Source organism: Anguilla rostrata, chromosome 8 (assembly GCF_018555375.3).
Source record: "Anguilla rostrata isolate EN2019 chromosome 8, ASM1855537v3, whole genome shotgun sequence".
NCBI lineage: Eukaryota > Metazoa > Chordata > Actinopteri > Anguilliformes > Anguillidae > Anguilla > Anguilla rostrata.
In genome coordinates, this window is record NC_057940.1 from 46261328 (window position 1) to 46283333 (window position 22006).

The window sequence follows — 22006 nt, forward strand, 5'->3', positions numbered from 1 at the left end:
TGGGAGATGGCAGGACATCGTATGTGGCTCGTATTTTGAAGCTAGTTCGAAATGCTTCCACATCCCACAACTCCTCCCAAGAGAACTTTCTCTTATCAACTCCCTCCCACCTCATCCACTGTCCTTGCTTTGCTTGAGAAACGGGCTTTGCACACATCACTGCCTGCTCTTGCCAGCGCACCTCCTCAACCACGAGACCTCGTTGCTGAGATGCCTTGTACCAGGACGGTTTGCTCTCTCCAAGGCCAAAACCTCCTCTCCCTTGTTGCACGTGACCAACGTGACCCTGTGCTTGAGGGCTGACTTTGCCTGCTGTGTAGCTGCAGATGGGGTCCACTTCCTCCCAGTTGCCTGGATGGGAGCAGTTTGGGCTACTCATGCGTCACGGGATTCTGTCAGCGTCATCTCCAGCCTTACTTTGGTGCACTTGTACTCCTCTGTAAGACTGGACACGGGAAGTTCCAGGATACCTTTTTCATAGAGCCCTATGTTGCTAAGGCACCTGGGGAGACCTAGCTACTTTCTGGCGAATGAGCTCCAGCTTGTTGACCTTTGAAATTGGGGCCTCGTACATGGTCAAAGGTACATCAGCCGGGATAGGAGACCGAATTGAAGGCACCAGAGCTTCAACCTGCCAGGGAGCAAGGACTTGTCGATACTCTCAAGGCCTCTGGTGATGTTCTGCCTAAGCTGGTCTGTGTCCTTGAGGGTTGCAACGTACCATCGTCCCAGGCTTTTGACTGGCTTCTCTATCACAGTTGGTATGGGCTCATCACCAATGTAGAAGCGTTGATCTGACAGCTTCCCCTTGACGATTGATATGTTCCTGGGCTTGCTCGGCTTTACAAAAAGTAATCCATACTGTTGTAGGAAATCAAAAGTGAAAGAGGATATCAGGTGCAATGAGAATGAAGATCATCGCTTTATAAAATTAAAGATATTGCCGATGCTTTAAATAGTTACTTTGTTAAGAGTTTTGCTAGAAATTATGTAACTAATAGACTGGAAGGTATATTCAGTACTCGGAATATTGAGATAAAGAACTACTAGATAAATTACATACACTAACAAATAAGGCAGCAGGGCCTGGTGGCATATACCCAAGGATACTCAAAGAGTTAGGTGAGATCATTTTTATCAACAAGATCTCTGGTTGTTGAATGAGGTTTTCTTTGTTAGGGTTGGAATGAAAACATACAGGATGGATCTCGATGCACTGGGTTTGTTACCTCTGGCTTTTGAACCAGTAACACACAATCAATTGTACTTTTCATGTCTTTATTGAACACATTGTCTACACATTCACAGTTCAGGCTGGAAAAAGTATGGGAATTCTTGTAACTAGTAACTGATAGGTCATCTTTAGCAGCAATAGCCTCCACCAAATATTTCTTATAGCTGCTGATCAGACTTGCACAATGATTAGGAGGAATTTTAGATCATTCCTCCTCACAAAACTGCTTTATTTCATTGATATATATTTAACACTTCTAAATCATCTAAACACTTATATTCGTTCCTTGGTTCTCTAGCTTCAAACATCAAGTCAACATCTAAGAATTTAGCTATAATCTTTGACTATAATCAGAATTTTGAACCACATATTAAAAAACTGGTTCAGGGATGTTTTTACCAACTTCTAAAATTAGAGCATTTTTGTCTTTTAGTTTCACCGAAAGAACCATACATGCTTTTATTTAATCTTGACTATTGTAATGCTTTGTTTTCAGGCCTACACCACCTCGCCATAGCTCAGCTGTGAACTGTACAGAATTCTGCTGCTAGGCCAATGACCAGGAGTATGACCAGCGTTTTTCCCGTACCAACCCAATTCTGGCTGCTCTGCAATGGTTGCCTGTTGCTTTTAGAATGAATTTTAAAGTTGTATTAAATACTTACAGTGTCTTACATGGTTTGGTGCCCTATTGTATTCGTGAACTGTTAACTCCTTATGGTCCCCAGAGGCAGATAAAGTTACAATACTGTCGGACAAGCAAGGATTAATTAAAAATATGTTTATTTTATGAATCCAGAAGTTAAAACACTCAGAGCCCTTGTTAAAATGTTCAGTACTCTGAATAGTAGATGCAAGTGATATTGTGTGCTTGGACCCCTCACTTACCCTAAATATAAAATATATTTTATGTGATTTAATTAAACAATTGTTGAAAATGAGAGTTATCAATTAAATTGCCAAATTCATTGATAGGTCAGTTGACAGTAAAATGGTGAAATCCACCAACAAGTCAAAACAAGCTCTATATCAGGTTTTAAGATAAAATAATTGAATTAATTGAATTGAAGCAGTTAATTAGAATAATTAATTTAAATCATACATTCTTTATTGTATGCAGGCTCACTACTTCTAAATTACAAAACAGAAGACATTATACAAAAAATAAAAAAATGAATTTGGAAATACCAGAAAAGAGAAAGAGAGACGGATGAGCCAGACCTTGCCAAAGTGTTACCCACTTCCAGTTTAAGCGCCACAGGATGAAAAGAAACCAGCTAAAAACACGCAACTAAGGAACCACCACCAAAACAAAACGAGAAAAACTCTTCTGTCCAAGGCTCCAAAACCAACCACAACTCAACTTTTTCCTGTGGCCATCTTAAATACCTTACCCAGCATGACTTGTGGATGTTTGCCCTGATTGGGTGATGCCGAGTTAAGGTGTCAGAGGGGGTCAGACTCATTTATGACAATGACTGGCCTACCTAAAAGCTGACTGTAGTTATCGATCAAAGTGAACTTAAGTTGTTGGAAACAGGGCTAAGCACTATGCTATTATTATAAAAAGATTCCTGAATTAACTCTTTCTAACAAGATCAAACATGAATATGTAAGGAAGTAATTCAGTTCAGCTCTTGGATACCTATAAAAAGCATGGAAGTTCATCTCTGCTTCTACAATAGGATGATATTAGTCGAAGGATAATTGTCCAGATGTAACCTCCACCTTCAGTCAAAATATTTTCCATATAACAAAACCAAATTGTGCCATATTGGTTTCTTTTTTTTTTTTAATTAAATTTTTATTTCGGTCTGCATTCAACAATAGTAAGTTTACACGAAAGGAGGCAGATACTCAAATATCACAAGCTATAAACAGAACAACACTGCAACCCAAGATCTCTGCAGTCGGAAACCGGTGTAGGCTGAAGCTGCTGCTTATAATGCCTACCCTTTTAACAACATGTCATATTTGTTTTCAAAAGGTAACATCAGACAAACATCAAACACAAAACAAACAAAGTAGAACAAAACAAAACAAAATCAAACAAAAACAGCTTGCATATCCTGTACCCTGTCCTTCTATGCCAATGTTTCTTTCTGATCATCCTTTTTCATATTTGTTCAGTACATTATTTTTAAACATTTGTTTTACCTTAATGAGAGTTCTACATGTTTTCAGTTCCTCATTACAGCTGTTGCATAGTTGCACTCCTTTAACTGAAATACAATGGTATTTTGCATTGGTCCTCACTAATTGTTTTTGTGAGTTGTTTTTTGCAAATTCCTCTTAAATCATGTTGACATTCTCTCTTTGTAAACAACTTTTGTATACTTTCAGGTAGTAATTGGTTTTTTACTTTATACATAATTTGAAATGTTTTAAACTCGACCAAATCTTTAAATTTTAGAGCCTTTAAATAAACAAAAGTGAGTTTGTTGGTTCTCTATAGGTGTTTTTTTTTTTACAATTCTTATGGCTCTCTTTTGAAGTATGAAGATTAGATTAGTATTAGTTTTATATGTATTTCCCCATACTTCCACACAGTAAGTTATGTATGGTACTACAAGGGAACCGTGTATAATGATTTTTGATTTAAAAGATCTTTTACTTTATATAGTATTGCAATTGATTTTGACATTTTAGCTTTGACATAAGTTATATGCGGCTTCCAGCATAATTTATTATCTATAATCACTCCAGAAATTTAATTTCCGACACTCTTTCAATTTCAACATCATTTATCATGAGTTTGCTTTTTGCTTTTTTTTTAGTTAAACGATTACCAAAGATTATAAATTTAGTTTTACTTAAATTCAGTGTTAGTCTATTAGAATCAAACCAACTCTTTAGCTTTACCAATTCCTTTTCCACTGTATCCAAAAGTTGTTTCAAATTCTCACCAGAACAAAATAAATTTGTATCATCAGCAAATAATATTATTTTTAATATTTTGGAAACCTCACATATATCATTTATGTCCAGAAGAAACAATAATGGGCCTAACACTGAGCCTGAGTTACTTGGAACCCCACAAGTAACCTTCAACAGTTGTGAATTAAAATTGTGTATTCGGACATATTGATGTCTATTCTTCAAGTAACTACTTAAAGTATAATCTCGAAGATTTTCATTAAAATAAATGTCTGTTAAGTCACTATCTATCGTTGAATTAGGTAACACAATGGTGATTGAGCCTATTATTATATTAATTTATATTATTATTATTATAATAATTTATGATTAAAGAACTGGGTGTCTGTGGCGACATTCCCGGGAAAAATGTCGCATTTTCCATCACCCATCAGTGGTTGTTCCGCCAGAGAGGGTAGGCGGAGCTAACGCAACAGGCTCGCAGTTCAACTCACTTGTGTGGGAGCGGCGTACTGTTTTTTACGGTGTCTGCTAGCGTAACAATAACAGAGAAGGGGGGGGGGTTATGGAACCCTAAAAAGTTTTTGTGTAACATGAGAGGTCATATTATTTGTTGATATAGATTTCGTATTACATTTGATGACAATGTAACGTTACTAAATTACATAGCTATTTGCACAGCTTACGCTAGCTACCGGACCATGTCAAGAAAGGCAACATTAGTTTAGACAACGTTGCACACAGTATCCATCTCTCATATCAGGTAACGTTGCGTTAGCTATCTAGCTAATGTAATTAACACAATCTAATGTCAGCTAACAATTAGAAAAAAAACTAGCTAAAGCTACCGACCGGTACTGACCTCGCAAACCGTCTCTCGAATGCAATTCTACCTTGTTGCAACGTTGCAATGTAGCTAAATAAAGGCCAGTTCAGATCAATGATTCGCAACGAGACTGGATGCAACTTGCAAAATTCCAAGACGTCTGATTGTAAACGTTCTAAAACTGCACTTGGCAATTTGACAAGGTGGGTCTTTTGAGACCCCAGGCAACGGTTTCAGACGCTCTGCAAATAACCAGTTCACACCGCTGCAATTTTCTCTGCAACATTCTAAAATCATTGTCTCGTTGCGAATCATTGATCTGAACTGGCCTTAACGTTACCGTTATTTACATTGCCATCAAGTTCATCAATATACTGATCTGAATAAATTCCCGAACAGTTTAGCTAGCAAAACCAGAAACACCAGGGGTAACATTTTGCAAGGCAGTTTTTTTCAAAAATATCACACAACAATCATTCACGAGTAAGACTGTTTATTGTGCACGAGATGCTAACTGCACGAGCCACAGCGAATCCCGCAAATTCTTCTCTGCAGTGTAAAGGTGTTCATACCGGGCAAAAGGTGGATAAAGAATGTTTGTGGAAATTGATCATCTCTAATTTTACCCCAGGTCTGCTACAGCATTTTAACCCGGCTCGGCAGTGTAAAGACAGCTTAAGTTAGCCTAATGTTAGACAATGAATGAGTATTTACATAACGTTACTTTTATAACAACAATTTTTTATTCAGTAAGTGTTATAGTTGGTGTGGCCCAAGTGCCAACTGACTGACGTCACACAGGCGACACTGGTTGGATCCGGTTGGATCTATTGGAAGTGAGGTCCAAAAACACACCTGCAATTACCGCTTCTCGCCATTGGTACCGCCAAAGAGAACGAAACGGAAATCTTTGAGATTGTAACTTTATCCAAGAGTGAGCTACCCCTCTAATTCCACATCTTTGCCACTTGAAACTGGAACTGATTCCAAAGATGGAGATTTCAATTATCAGGCCTCAACACCATAATCTGTATAGGCAATGAGATGATAAGATTTTTACTCACTCACTTAAATGTAACAGATTGCATTCAGACATTCAGGTAGGCTAATTGGAAATTCAAAATTGCCCATAGGTGTGAGTGTGTGAGTGATTTTGGTGTGTGTGCCCTTCGATAGATTGCCGGCCTGTCCCGGGTGTATTCCTGCCTCTTGCTCAATGCATGCTGGGATAGGCTCCAGCACCCCCTGTGACCCTGCCCAGGATAGATAATGGATGGATGGATATTGAAAAGAGATTGAATTAAGGAATTGGTTATGATAAGGGACTGAATTGAGGCAACAGTTATGGACAGAATTCATTTGAGTGAACTGATAAAAAAGATTTAATGGGAAACAAATGACATTAATTTATCCTGCCAAGAGTCTGAATTGACCTGAAGCAGGGATTGTTGCCAGCCCTGAGATGAATAGTAATTTAATTGTCAATCTTAAAAGAAGGTCAGCTTGTTTTTGCACTGCTGTGTAAACTGGCCACGCAAATGTAGGAATGAGCAGACACAAGACAACTGAATATATTTTAAACAAAGAGAAAAGACATACAATCTAACAAATTAATAGAAAAAAAGAACACAAATAGAGTACTGATGTATGCCCAACATGCTTGTGGTAGATTATGTGATTATGTGTGATAACTGGTGTTACCCTAACTGGCCTAATTTGTCAGTCAGAACAAATGCAGCCAACTCCAAATCAAGTATTTAATAATAAAATTCTGATAAGGCGTGGTATCTGCAAATAAAAATATAAAAGCAATATAATAAAAATTACAGTTGTATTGATGTAATACAAATAGAATATTACATTTGCATTAGGATAAGGGTATTACTACATTACCATAGAAACTACCAATAATACCATTTCATATTGCATTTATATGTATTTATATATATATATATATATATATATATATATATATATATATATGTGTGTGTGTGTGTGTGTGTGTGTGTAAGGTAATGGTTACAGTGGAAAGTTGCAACATTACGCCACAAGCATAGGCGGTTTTACCATAGGCCATAGGTAGGCAATTGCTTGGGGCCTCGTCCACCGAAGGGGCCTCGTGAATTTGTTTCCTTTTTTTTCTTTTTTTAAATTTATAAAACATTATCTTTTCTTGTCACTCCAACCAAATGATAATCTGTAATAGATAAAATAAATCTGTCTACATGTAAATGTGGGCCTATCCAATTAAATATCTATATTTACCAATATTTATTATCACCCACATTTCACATTTATTGGACTATTCCACCTTGACCTTCCTGCATAAAGCGCCTAATCATGACGTAGAAATTCGAGTTGCTATCAAAGACAGAGAGTCACGATATTTGTTACCATAAAGCGTTTTCAAAGTGGATTTGAGAAGAGAAAGAGGAAAAAGGAAGATGCCCAGTTCAAGGAAAGTTTGCCTAAACTGACAAAATTCTTTAATAAAACAGCCAGAGACTCCATGACGGAGGAACAACAAGTAGAGTGAGAGAACCTATTATCGACCACCCTAACCATAGTGTATTTACTTCATATTTATTAGAGAGAACTGGACATTGTTACCTATTTAAATGTAAGTTCTGTAAAAAATACACAATAAATTGTCTAAATGTAAAAAACCAACTTCACATACATTTAGATTTTGATATAGTAATACAGCCTTATTTACTATATCAACTTTAAGACAAGCAACACGCTCGGAATTATCTCATCGCGACCCATTAAATCCAATGGCGCAGACGTTGCTTCATAATTTCCAACTGCTTTCCTAACGGTTATTTTGCATCCTGCAACTTGGGTTGCAACAGTGAATATGTACGGATTCCTAGACATGCTATTAGCGACCACCCTTTCTCATATTAACCTCAAATACGCAAGACAGGACACTTATACAGTAGGCTAGCAAATTAATGTCAAGTTCCATTCATTTATATGGGGTGGTCGATGCACGTCCGCTTAGCAACCAAAATCTAGCGCTGGACCACCTCTGTCATGACTTATTTGCCGGCACATCAAAAAAATCGCAAAAGTACTACTGGAGGATAACAAGGACATTTTTCCTCCATAACTAGGTACAGGTTGTTACCGATATTTCGCCTATTTTTTCATATATAGTTGCAAATCAGTTTAAGTTTTCCTGTCTGTCGAACGAAGTTGGTTGATAATAGGTGCTCTCACTCTAGCTGACGTTACAACAGGTGTAACGTTAGTTGATGAAGCTGAGCTAGCTAACGGTAGCAGCCTTACTGCTGCCTCAGCCTGTTGTGCACCCACCGCATCTACTACAACTTCTAGCATTACTGCCTCTGCTGGTTGCGATGAACCAGTTACAGTGTGGGAGGAAAGTGTCAGAGGCAACACCGACAGACAGCAGCAGCCCACCACAAACCAGACACCCGTTCGGACCGGGACTTTTACCCCTAGAGAATAGTGGATGTTCAAATGCCTTATCAAAAAGCATGTACTATACTTTTGTCTTGAAAGAATGAAAGATTATATACTTATAATATTTTTCTTGTCATATTGTCTTCTTCTAACTGGCTGAAGGTCATTTGAAGTTCTTCAGTTAGAATTCCCATTTGGGTCTGTCCTTTAGTTCTGTGGCTTTGTTAACTGAAAAGAGCTGCCTCCAAATAGTTTTTGTTCACTAGCTATGATTGCGTTAAGCAAAATGGAGAAGGGTCTCACATTGGTCTTTGCCTGGGGCCTCCAAATCACTAAAACCGCCCCTGGCCAAAAGGTGTGAAGGATACGTGGCAATTACATTGGTCGCAAATGCGCATTAGGGTTAATACAAACATAGGACCCTAAAATAAATATACAGGAAGATATACACAGCGCTATCAGTAAACTCAACAAGTATCTCCGCTTATGATGAGGAATGTAACCTACCATGGAACATAAGTATAATATCCCAAAATGCAAATATCTATGCTTATTACACGAGACACACCCAGAAGGGAATAGCATCACGCATCTGAAACATGGCTGCTAGATACTAGCGCAAAGAAATGTTTATCTAGTTGCTGCGACAACTGCAATTATACTGCTATTAATGGTAATATAATAACACGCATTTTCCCTGAACACTTACGATTTCACCAACGCACACAATAACACAAAGAATCGTGCAGGCTAAACTTGCAAGGAGGAGCGTCTTGGGAAAACAAAACAAAACAAAACAAAACAAAAGTACTGACCAGTAAAGTTACATTATCTAACAATAACTAGCAAGCTAATGCAGCTGGCTATTTATTTATTTGTAACACATGATGCCTGACCAGATGCATCATGGCAAGCATAATAAATTGCGTCATTTTTACTGAAACGGCAGGATATTTCTCTCTCATATAGCCAAAGCAGGTTGTAACAGACTAAATCTCTGAACCAGAATCATACTGTTTGGTCAAAGCAGCCTGGAACAGGCTAAACCCCATGAACCTGAAAAACACAGTTTTGCCAAAACAGGCAGAGACAGGCTAACCTGCAGAACTGGAACCATGCCTTGTTACAACGCAAGGCTGGAACAAGCAAAACTGCCTAACCTGATCATACTGCTGAGATACAACAAGCTGGAACAGGCTAAACTACTGAACCAGTACCATCCTGAGGATGAAACAGACTGGAAGGGGTTAAAATGTCAAAAACATATGACCCACATAAACTCCTTTATGGTCCATATTGCTAATCATTTTGCCCCATTCCTCTCAATAGGTAATTCAGATTAACTTTGAAGAGTTTGACCTGGAAATTGGATATGACACATTAACCATTGGAGACGGAGGGGAAGTTGGTGATGCCAGAACAATACTGCAGGTGTAAGTGTTTCAGCATGTATGCACCGCCGGTCATAAGAACATTTGTATATAATTTGTAAATACACACTTACTTCATTAGTCTGAATAAAAATGACTGCTACTTCACAAAATGATTGAATTTAGGTTAACAGGCCAGCAATATCTGGTCGGTAGACATATGCAGAATACTGAGATCATTTGTCACAAAGTTTTCTGTCAACAAATACTAAGTTTCTGTCTGTTCTGCCTGTGTCTGCAGGCTGACGGGTAGTTTTGTCCCTGACCTAATCGTAAGCATGACCCATCAGATGTGGCTCCACCTTCAGTCGGATGAGAGTGTAGGATCAATTGGATTCAAGATCAACTACAAAGGTAAAGATCAGGTTATTGCCCCCACTGCTCTGACCCTCATTAAGCTGTCCATGCAAGCCATTCATCAGGATTCAATAAGAATATAACACTTGTCTTTATGCTACACAATTTTTGGTTTCTGTCACATTACACACATGCCATCTGCTAGAGCATTAGTAACTTATGATCGAATAGCAGATGGCTAAAGGGAAAGAGGATGTTGGATAGGCCAACAGAATACTGGGATATATATCTATATATTGTGATTAAAACATACAAAACACATATTTATATTGATATTATACAATGCCTTTTCAAACCAATATTGTGTGCAGTTCTCTGGTTATGATATATGATGCGTACTTAACTGAAAAACAAATTAAAATACTTGGCCATTCAGTACATTGTATGTATCTACTTATGTGTAATAGCCTGTTTAGATTCTAAGGCTAACAAACCTCTAAGATAAGATAACACTAAGTTAAAATTGCAATGCTGAAAAACACAGTAAGTAGTGAGCAAATCTCTTGTCTGAAATTAAACAACATATGGTACCTTACCAAAAGCAATGTTTTTGTGAATAACTATTTTTTCACACATTGAGCAAGTGTCATGAACATAATCCTCAGCATTGTGAAGACATCTGAGTCTTAAATGTGTTTAACATATCACACCAGACCTCATTTAAAGGAGTAACATGGTGGTTTTCACACTTTCTCGGTTTTATGTGCTATTTGCACAAGAGGCATTGAATAAACACAATGAGTAAAGTATTAAATATGTCCGTTCATTATTTTTGGAGAAATATGCGTTTTAAATTTATCTTTCTATTTTCAACCGGTTGAGAATGTTATCGACTTAGTGCGTCACAAGTACAGTAACCACTCCCCTTTCCATGCCCCATAAAGAAATCTGACTGGACCAGAGACTGTAAAAACCATAGACCGTATAAAAAGGTAAAAACACACCGTCATGCTACAAGTGTGCTGTGAAGTTTAGGTAGCAAACAACAAGGCTGAATCCTTCTGACGTAATTTACATAGAAACTATACGCACAGATCGCCTAGTTTCACTCACTGTGGCCAAGCGGAATTGATAACGTTTCAGAAAATATATAACTGTAAAAGGTTTAATTCAATATTCTACTGGGTCTTTTGCTGTTTATTGAGGGTGCGAAAGAAAATGTCGGTGCCGCTGACTATAATCGAATGTTTTTTCAGATTTACCGTTCATTTGAGCAAGTATCATTCAAAGTAGGCTACATTTTTATGGGTTAGTGCTGTCCGATTGTGCTAGCTACTTCACATTAACCTTGTATGGTGATCAGTATAAAGGCTAACAGCACAGCACCACTTAATTATTGTCACTTCTATCACCACTGTAATGAACTAAAAAAGGCAACAAACTACCTTTTCTGTGAGCAATGTATTGTCGAGCTCACGCGCATACACTGCTGGCGACATTCTAAAGTTGCGTTTTTCCCTCCCTACTGTCAGTCATATTGCTGTGATGATAGCTTATTCTAAATCATATCTGGGGATCCATGGATAACTCCTGACCCATAGTTTGTGCTGCTGGCTTACAGGCAAGACAATGCAAATATTTGACTAACGTTAGGTTCACTTATTAGAGTGCCTTTTAAGGACTAAGTTTTATGAACTAACACCAACAAAAGTGATGTTAGCCTGAAGTTTGAAAGGAGCCAGTAGCATAGAATGCCAAAGCAACACACACCTTTGTTACCACCCATAGATAAGACATAATTGCATTCAAACATGCTGCCCTGTAAATGATCTTTTGGTGCAAGAACCTGGCACAAGTATTTTATGGTGTCTCTTAGGGGTGTGCAGAGACGTCATTATCTGTATCTGTATCTGTATTCGTTCAACCAACAAAATTATCTGTATCTGTATTCGAATAGAATGCAGGAAGTGGGCGTGGTTTATACCGGAAGTCACGTTAAATAAGGCAAATGTTGTATTTTCTAACCTAATATTCATTGGCAATGCAGTGGCATATAATTAATTATGAAATATATTTCCACATCCTTATACAGTACTTTTCATCTCTCTTTCTTTTTTATTTTTGACTAAACTAAGTTTTATGAACTGTCTGAACCACAGCACACCCCCCCCCCCTTTTTAACTGGGGAAAATCGAAAGATTCTGTTTTGCATTGGAAATAGAAACTATTTACAGTAAAGATATAGAGAAGCATACCCTTCAGTTGAAGGCAATAATCTTAAATTTCAATGATGCTGCATTCGCGTTTCTTGATGTGTTAACGTTACTGCAGTTCGCTAGGGAAAACATGAATTACTACTTTACAACAGTAATTACATAGAACAGTAATAGCCTACATGAACTTTTTTTTGCCTGTTTTATTTATTTATTTATTTATTTTTCCCCTACTGAACTAAATTTGGATAGACTGCAAACCATCTGATGTCCTCATATTTTCCCTTGGTGGCAACTGTTACCATGAATGGATTTTGTGTTCATTATAGCCAAGACCTATGACTGATACATACAGCACGTTACATCTTAAACGGATGAATATTGACTGAAATACAAGGTAAAACGACGTTTTTTTTCAGTATTTCGACTGGGTTTTTTAAATAGAGAAATAGAGAAAATTAACACATACAGCTACAGGTTCTACATAAAAACTACAGGTTCTAAGCTTGATTTTTATGTATAGGTTGCGGGGGTTTGAAAGAAATCCAGCTGCCACAACAGGCTTGTGTCTCGCTAGCTCCCGCACCTCCTCCTTGATGCGAGAGTTTCCCTGAGTGATAATTTCCCACACCCTAATTAATCAACATGTACACCAAAAAAGCAAAGGTAAAATTTTTGCATGCTTTATAGATTTTAAAAAGGCTTTTGATTCTATTTGGCAAGAAGGACTATATTATAAAATTCTCCAAAGTGGTGTAGGGGGTAAAGTTTATGACATAATAAAATCTATTTATGTCAATAATAAATGTGGAGTAAAAATTGGGAATAAAAGAACAGATTTCTTCACTCAAGGACGCGGTGTTTTTAAGGGATGCAGCTTGTCACCAACGCTCTTTAATATCTATATTAATGAGTTAGCGGTGCTGTTGGAACAATCTGCTACCCCTGGCTTAACCCTAAACAACAAGGAAGTTAAATTCCTACTCTATGCGGATGACCTGGTGTTGCTGTCACCCACAGAACAAGGGCTACAGCAACATTTGGATTTACTGGTGCAATACTCTCAGAACTGGGCACTGACAGTAAACTTTAAAAAATCTAAAATAATGATATTCCAAAAGAAACCCAGATCTCAAAAAACCAGACATGTGTTCACTCTAGGAAACACCGCACTAGAGCACTCCCTGTTCTATGATTACCTAGGGCTCAAAATAAGTGCCTCAGCAAACTTTGGTCTGGCAGTGAATACACTAAAAGAAAAAGCCTGCAGAGCCTTTCATGCAATTAGAAAATTTCACAAAATAGACATACCAATTAGAATTTGGCTTAAAATCTTTGACAGTGTAATCCAACCAATTGCCTTATATGGAAGTGAAGTATGGGGTCCACTCAGTTATCACAACTACACTAGGTGGGACAAGCATCCTATAGAGGCCTTGCATGCAGAATTTTGCAGAACAATACTAAACATCCAAAGGAAAACTCCCACCAATGCATGCAGGGCAGAATTAGGCAGATACCCATTGATAATTAACATTAAAAAAAGAGCACTTAAATTTTGGATGCACCTCAAATCAAGTCCCCAAGACACAATGCAATTTCAAGCACTGAAAACCCAAGACCTGAAACCCAAAAAGAGTCCTCTCAGTCAGCTGGTCATGAGACTTACTAACTAACTAAAACCAAACACTGACCAAACTCAGACCAGCGCTGCTTTAAAACCAGAAATTAGAGTAAACCAAATAATTAAACAAACAAAAGATGCCTATCTGGAACACTGGAATAATGAAACCAAAACACAAAATAAACTTAATTGCTACTTGGCCCTAAACAGAGAATACAATTTGGCAGAGTATCTGTTCTCTGTCAGAGATACAAAGCAGAGACAAATCCTGATCAAGTACAGGCTCAGTGACCACACCTTAGCAATTGAAAAAGGAAGGCACAAAAAAAACATGGCTACCCAAAGAAGAACGTATATGTGCTCACTGCAAGACAGGAGAGGTAGAGACAGAGATGCACTTCATTCACAGATGAGGGAAACATATTTTAATAAGATGCAAAATTCAACATTCCTAAACAAATTTCCCTCCCTAACAAATGACCAAAAGCTGCGAGTCCTATTAGGAGAAGGACCGACAGCCTCACTCGCAGCTAAATACGTTTTTGCCTGTCACAGCCTGAGGGACAGTGGGTGAGCATCCAGCAAACATATGTATGTGTGTGTGTATATATGCATATGTGTTTGTATGTATATGTATATGTGTGTGTGTGTGCGTATGTATGTATGTACATATATGTGTATATATATATATATGTATGTATGCGTGTGTATGTGTGCATGTATATATATATGTCTATGTATATGCATATGTATGAGTACTCTTGATGAGATTTTTTTTTTTCTCAATTAATTTAATTCAGTTAACTTAATAGATAATAAGTATTATGTTCCTATCATTTGTGCTGTTATTGTTATTGCTGCTTGTCTTCTTTTTTCTTTTTGATTATATATTCTTACTGTAGTTGATTGCTGTTGTCACTGCGCTTTGGCAATATGTATTTTTAAATATGTCATGCCAATAAAGCATTTGAATTTGAATTTGAATTTGAATTTGATAGCCGGGAACGGTCAGCTCTCAGCCCGCTGCCTGCTGTGCGCTGACTCGGTGGGGGCGACTACAGAATATACCGATTACTTTTCAATAATGTGTAGTAAATGAAACGACTAGTTAGTGAAATCAAAGTCCTATGTTGCAAACAGAATGGGCATTTTTATCTAGTGGCCATCCACAATGATATGAATCGATTTGAAGAAACATAATGGCTGACACATAGAACTTATTTATTAAACGTTTTGCAGCGCAGTGGCTCAAAGTTTGTTGGTGTGTATAACTGGTGCCTCTCTTTCTCTCTCTCTCTCTCTCTCTGCCCGTGTAACGTTAGATAGAGGCTATGAGAACTCGACATGGAGCTGACTCTTTTTTTTTTTTCCGAATCCGAATAATAACGAGCAACTTCGGGTAGAAGAGATATCTGTTTCCATCGCATTATTCGTGCTTTCCCGAATACAGTATTCGGATTCGGATACATCCCTAGCGTCTCAACTAAAAGGATTCCATTTTGAAGGAGATGATCCGGTAGATGTTCAAAATTCCAACGCAGTCTGAAAGTATAAAGCCATCACTCTTTTCTCCATTGCAGGCTGCTATCACTACTGCTGCAATATTGTGATGCATTTTTTCTTTGAGTTGACTGTTTAGACAGCTGCCTTCTATTACAAAAATAATGGCATGTGCACCTGTTTTTAATTGCGTTTAGTAACATGTGTGGAAAGAATTAGAATTCACTCACAACTATTGATGAAGCAATTACTGTGGCCTGTACTTTAACTTAATTATTAGTCAAAGTTAAGGAAAAGTAATGATTTAATTCAAGCACCAGGCCATATTTTAATATTCTGGTCAATGTAAATATTTAATCTCATAAAAAACTCACAAAAAAGTCACTTGGCCCTGTGTGTATAAGCATGCACTACATGGACAGGCCAAACATATGTGTGGATGGCTTTCTCACAGTCAAGATTGACTGAATAGGCGTGTATATGTCCAATTTGTATTGGTATATATGCATTTTGCTGCCCAGCCTTGTGTTGCGTGAATAATGTATGTATGTATGTTTCTTGGTATAAGTGTGTGTTTGTAAATGTGAATGTAACATGCTGCAAGGGAAATGTCCCCATGGGGATAAAGAAGTTGTCTATGTATGTATGTACAATATGTATTTTACATGCAGTATATATTGTACGTAGCAAATATACAATAACTTGTACGTGTACTGAAATTCAGTTCAGAAGCAAGTATAAACATATGTTTTCTGGAGAAATATGTTTCCTGTAGTTACTCACCAGCAGTTTTCTACATGAATTTCAATGTGCTCCATAAGGCAATTGGAAATATTTGACACTTTGATCTGACACAAAGTTTGCATGACATTGTAAAATGGTAAGATTACAAAACACAGGGCCAAGTGACTTGAAAGAATTGAGGAAATATTGGGTAGTATTGCTTTGGAATACATCTTATTTAATTTCGGTGAGGCAAGATAGCCTATATTGTTTGTAGTACCGTAACTTGGCGTCATTTTGATATCAATACTTTTAATGGCAGGCCTGGATTTTGGCAGTCTGAATGAATGAGTTATAGACGGGGTATGTCTGGTATGTGTGAGTAACTTGGCATTTTTGTACGTTGAAAACGTGTTTTTTATGAGATATCATTTCTTTTTGCAAAGCGTTTTATTCTGAGAGTGAGAAATGCAAATGGACCCTGTTTAGCAGTTTCGGTTTGCTATATATGTAAAACAGTGGCTGTGACAAAGGGTGCGGTGGCATAAGTGTTAACGCGTCAGAAACGCAGGTGAAATATGGCCAGTGTATGTACTCACGGATTTGACGGCCATTCAACGAGCCTTGATTGACAAAAAAAATCAGCAAGCCCGTAGAATTAGAGCTCCCTAGGTCGCAACTTCTGTACCCCTCTGTCCTGCTCCGTTGTCTGTTATTTCATGGAGATGCACTTTCAGTGTTTGTAAGGTTTATAAGGCATTTTTATAGGCCTATCTGCAGGTGGGGAATCCTCTTCGCTGTTTTGCTAAGCTAGAACCGGGAAACTTGATAGTGGAGAATAAGAGCAGACGCATATGTCCCAGCAGGTTTGCATATGAGAAAATAACAACAGTGTGAGAGAAATTAGGATGAAATTATGAAATTGCGTAGTTGAAACAATATGTTTTTAGCAGAATGGGCATGTAGGTGAAGGTTGACATGATCACAGACTATAGTGCGAAGTAAATGAAGTGACCATGAACAGTCTGTATAAACCATGAGCTGTTAAAGTGGAGGGTTAAGTAATGTGTGAAACCTGTTGCACTGATGTGCTTTTCTCATATTCAGTACTATTAGTTATAATTATGAGTGAGTCATGATTTTAAATGTAATGTTTTAATGGGGAGTTGCAGAACGTACATACGTAGTAATTGTTTGTATGTGGCTAGATAGAGAACAGGGCGAGGTAACATGAATGTAGAAACGTGGCGTTTGCTGATAAGAGGGTTTTGTACGGTAGCCAAGTGAAGAAATATAGTTAGTAGAAATGGCACAGTGCTGAACTGGTGTAACTTTTTAATAAAAGGAATACATTTGCTGTCATGAAATGCATATGGGTGGCCGTGAGTGAGTTTTGGCAAAGCAAATATAAGTGTAAGAAAACGTTACTGTAAAAGAGGAAATTATCTGCCTGAGGGCAAGACGGGATTCAATCCTTCAACCGGAGGTGTACCAGTCTGTGACTTTGTTAGTGCAGCACCATGACATAGCTATGCAAAATGCGTGAAATATCATTAGCAAACCTGTCCGAGCCAGTAAGCACAGAAGAGCTCCCGTTGAATCCATATGGCTTTGCAATATTGTAGCCGGTTAATAACTGAACGTGCAGACGGTACGTCATAATGCAGTGTATACGTTCGGTGAACGGCGGCTAGATATGGTGCAAAAGCAATAATTGAGAAGTAGTAGACAATTATTAGTGAGGGTAAAAGCAGGTTAAAGACACATGTTCCTACCTAGGCTTGAACCTAGGACCCCATGTTCCCAAGACTGCGACCTTACCCACTAGGCAACAGGCAAACTAGCTGTTCAAACTGGAAATGTTTCAGAGTAAAAAGGTATGGGTATTTTGCATGTGTATGCGAGTTTTTGATTGGGTCGTGTCGGTGAAGATTTGGCTGGTGTCGGTAAAATGTCCAATGGGGAGACATGCTGTTAGTGGGATAGGCGGCAGGAAAAATAAGAAAGAGAAGAAGGAGAAAATGCAAAATCCCCTTAGTTTGGGGCTTTATTGTGTGGACATGTGAAGTTGTTTATGAATTCTGTCTATTGAAATGGGGTGAGAATGTAAAGAATTTAATGTTTTTAAGGGCTGAGTGTCTGTGGCTGTTGTGGTTATTTCTTTGGGGAACCCTGAAAAGTGCCAAACTCTCGGTGCTGTATAGGTATGGGGCATGCCCCCGCCAAGGTGTAACATGGCGGGATGGCATACCTGCCGTCCCAATAACTTTTAAAACATTAGTCTTTTTATAAAGGTTTGATTTGGAAATTGATTTTATGTGCATGGTCCCATTGAGAGAGGTTCCACCTCCATGCTGATGTGTCTTCTTTCAGGCCACATGTTTTCCTATCTGCTGACTTTTCAGTTAGAATAAGTTGAATCCTTATGGTTGATGTGATTGAGTAAAAATTTTGCGTATTATCTATGCCAATGGAATAATTTCCAGTGTTGCTGAATTTGCATGTCAACTGACATAGAGAATATTTTATGCACTATGTGTCAAAAAAAGTGATTGATCGATTTTCTATGATGTACTTATTGTCAAAATTTGATTGATCGATAAGTTTGACCTTTATGACCTTTGATATGGTTTGGTTGGTGAGGGGTAAGGGCGGTTGCCAGATGGTGGGGTTAAAGAATAAATAAAAAAAATGAAATTCAAATTTAAAAGATGTAAAAAAAATTTGAAAAATTAAATATTAAAAATGTAAAATAATAATAACAATAAGAACAACAACAACAATAATATCAATAATAATAATAATAATAATAATAATACTAATAATAATAATAAATGTCTAGAATGCTTGGTGTAACTTGTGCAGCAAAGTACTTGTGCAACTTGAAACATTTATTTATTCTTTAGCAGTAAATTAAACAATATGAGAAAATATGTAAGTAAATAAGTTTTAAAGCAGTGGCTTCTAGGTTAGTTTAAAGTAAAAGCATGACGAGGCGAATCCTATAAGAAATACGATTTATTTTTGTAGAAAGAGTTCGGTACCTACACAAAACAAGCTGGATAAGACTGAACTGAAGAAAGCAGGGGCGTTCCCTGCTTTTCTAAGCAAAAAGTGTTTTAAAAATAAGCACAGAGTAAGATTTAACAAAGGAAATGATTGGCTGTGTCCATTCATATAACGAAGTAAATGACTGGCTATGTGTAGTCTAACATGAAATATTAGGTTATTGGTTATTTGTGGTTATGTTACCCTACTCAATTAAAAAATTAAACTACAATCGATAAATAGCATGGTTGGTTATATCCTATATAAAAATTGTGTAGTTTAAATAAAAATCATGATAGCGTTACTGCCGATACCTAGAAAACCATAGGCCACACAATGTGTACAATTTTCACATTTTATATTACCTGTGAATTTAACTCTTCGGACCCAAAGTTGGTTGTTGTCTTTGCTACTTTATCTATTTATTCAATAGATGACACCGATGCAACCCCCCATTTTGTTCAGAAGACTTATCCCTATCGGGAAATGTCAAGCTTTGGGGCTGGATATGGCATTGCATATTTGTTAGACCCTATTATAGGGTGTTAAAAATCATTTTTGCTTACTAAAAAATGTGTTCATTTGAGTATACACTCTTACCTTATGTGCTAGGTTGTAATAATAATAATAATAATAAACTTTATTTGTATAGCACTTTTCAAAATCAAAGTTACAAAGTGCTTTACACACATAAAAGAAATAAAATAATACAAGATGTAGACGACAGCTTAAGGGACACATTAAAACAAAGTATATGAATAAATTAACATTAAAAGTAGGAGCAGCATGAAAGAGGGCCAAACAGAGGAACAGATACAGTTACAAGGTTAAAAGAATATAGTAAATAACAGGATGTTGAAAAATATAAAAATAAGAGTAGAAAATTTATTAAGAGGCTAAAACATTAAAAGCAACTTTGTAAAAATGTGTTTTAAGAAGAGATTTAAAACGAGGCACCAACTCAGCGAGCCTGATCTCCTTGGGCAGGGCGTTTCAAAGTCTAGGAGCTCTAATCGCAAATGCCCATTCTCCTTTTGTTTTTAACCTAGACTTTGGAATGACCAACAGTGCTTTGCCCGAGGATCTCAGGCTATGGGTTTGCTCATAGGTCTGAAATGTATATCGGTGCTAGACCAGACCTGGCCTTGAATGTGATGAGTAAAATTTTTAAATCGATTCTAAATTAGACTGGCAGCCAGTGTAGGGATGCTAGGATAGGAGAGATATGGTCAGATTTTTTGGAGCCAGTTAAAAGCCCAGCTGCAGCATTCTGTACTAGTTGAAGACGACGGAGGGACTTTTGGGTAAGACAGGTGTACAGAGAGTCAAGACGTGTAGAAATAAAAGCATAAACGACTTTCTTCAGATCAGAGATGGACAGAAAAGATTTATTTTTGACAGTGTTTCTCAGATGAAAACAATATTGGATAACCTTCTTTACATGTTGTTCTAGGTTGAGGTCAGGATTGAATATGACGCCCAGGTTCCTTTGCTGTGGGCTTTAGATTTGATGAGAGTGAGCCAAGGACAATTTCAAACTGGGCTCTGGCATGGAGTGGGCCAAACAGTATAACCTCAGATTTTTTTATCATTAAGCTGGAGGAAATTATCAGACATCCAACTATTGATGTCCGTTAGATACTTGAGAAGTGCTGTCCGGGTAGGACACTGCCGTTGTACCCTTGAGCAAGGTACTTAACCAGAATTGGTATATATCCAGCTGTATAAATGGATACAATGTAAAATGCTATGTAAAGGTTGTGTAAGTCGCTCTGGATAGCGTCTGCTAAATGCCTGTAATGTAATGTAATATAATGGCTATGCTGGCTTGATCATTTGGGCTTATTGGTAGATATAACTGCATATCGTCAGCATAACAATGAAAATTAATGTTATATTTGTGTATAATATCACCTAAAGGGAGCTTATACAGGGAAAAGAGGATAGGGCCCAAAATCGAGCCCTGGGGGACACCACAGTGTATTGGGGCTGGGGATGATATTGAATTACCTATGCTGACTGAGAAGTGTCTACCGCTTAAATATGCTTCAAACCACTTGAGAGCTGATGAGGACTGCATGATCGATTGTGTCGAAAGCAGCACTCAGATCCAGAAGGACAAGGATAGAGCAATTACCTGAATCGGCCGACAACAGAATATCATTGGACACTTTCAGGAGGGCAGTTTCCGTGCTGTGGAGGGTACGGAAGCCTGACTGAAATTTTTTGAATAGGTTGTGTTACGTCCCCTGCCTCTGCTGGTCTGGGTAGTGCAGGTGGAGGTAGTTGCCTGATTGCCTAATTGCTTGATTGCCTCCACCTGCCTGTGAGCCAATGTAAGCCCAGCAGTATGAGGCAGGGGAGATCTTCTTTTGGGCTTCTTTTGTGTGTGGTTTGTGGTTTGCTTTGTGGTTTTTGGGTTTTGGTGTTTGTGAAGATTAAGAAGTTTGTGAAGATTTAGATTAATAAATGTCTGAGTTTGTGTTTTTAGATCAGATTCTGTCTTGTTTTTGGTTCTTTGGACTCAAAAACGGCCCTGCGAGCCGGCCGTAACAGTTGTTATTATTCAGATGAGTTGCCAGCTGAGTAAAAACAACTTTTTCTACAACCTTAGACAGAAAAGGGAGTTTAGAGATAGGTCTGTAGTTGTTCAGAGAGAAGGGATCTAGGTTTGTTTTTTTTGAGAAGAGAAAGGACCAGGGCAGTTTTAAAGTAGGCAGGAAAAGATCCGTAGGACAGGGACGTGTTAACAACAGATAGAATATGAGGACCAACAGTGGGTAAAATCTTCTTCAGTAGTCT

General features: G+C 37.8%; 1 protein-coding gene across 6 annotated transcripts in view; it reads left to right on the top strand.

Moving 5' to 3' along the window:
• The window catches only part of csmd3b (CUB and Sushi multiple domains 3b), a 919486-nt gene that overhangs the window by 351220 nt on the left and 546260 nt on the right, over positions 1–22006 (top strand). For all 6 annotated transcript variants that reach the window (XM_064348440.1, XM_064348441.1, XM_064348442.1 and 3 more), the window contains 2 exons: positions 9699–9802; positions 10041–10153. In XM_064348440.1, coding sequence (XP_064204510.1) covers positions 9699–9802; positions 10041–10153 — 217 coding nt within the window. The remainder of the gene's footprint in view (positions 1–9698; positions 9803–10040; positions 10154–22006) is intronic.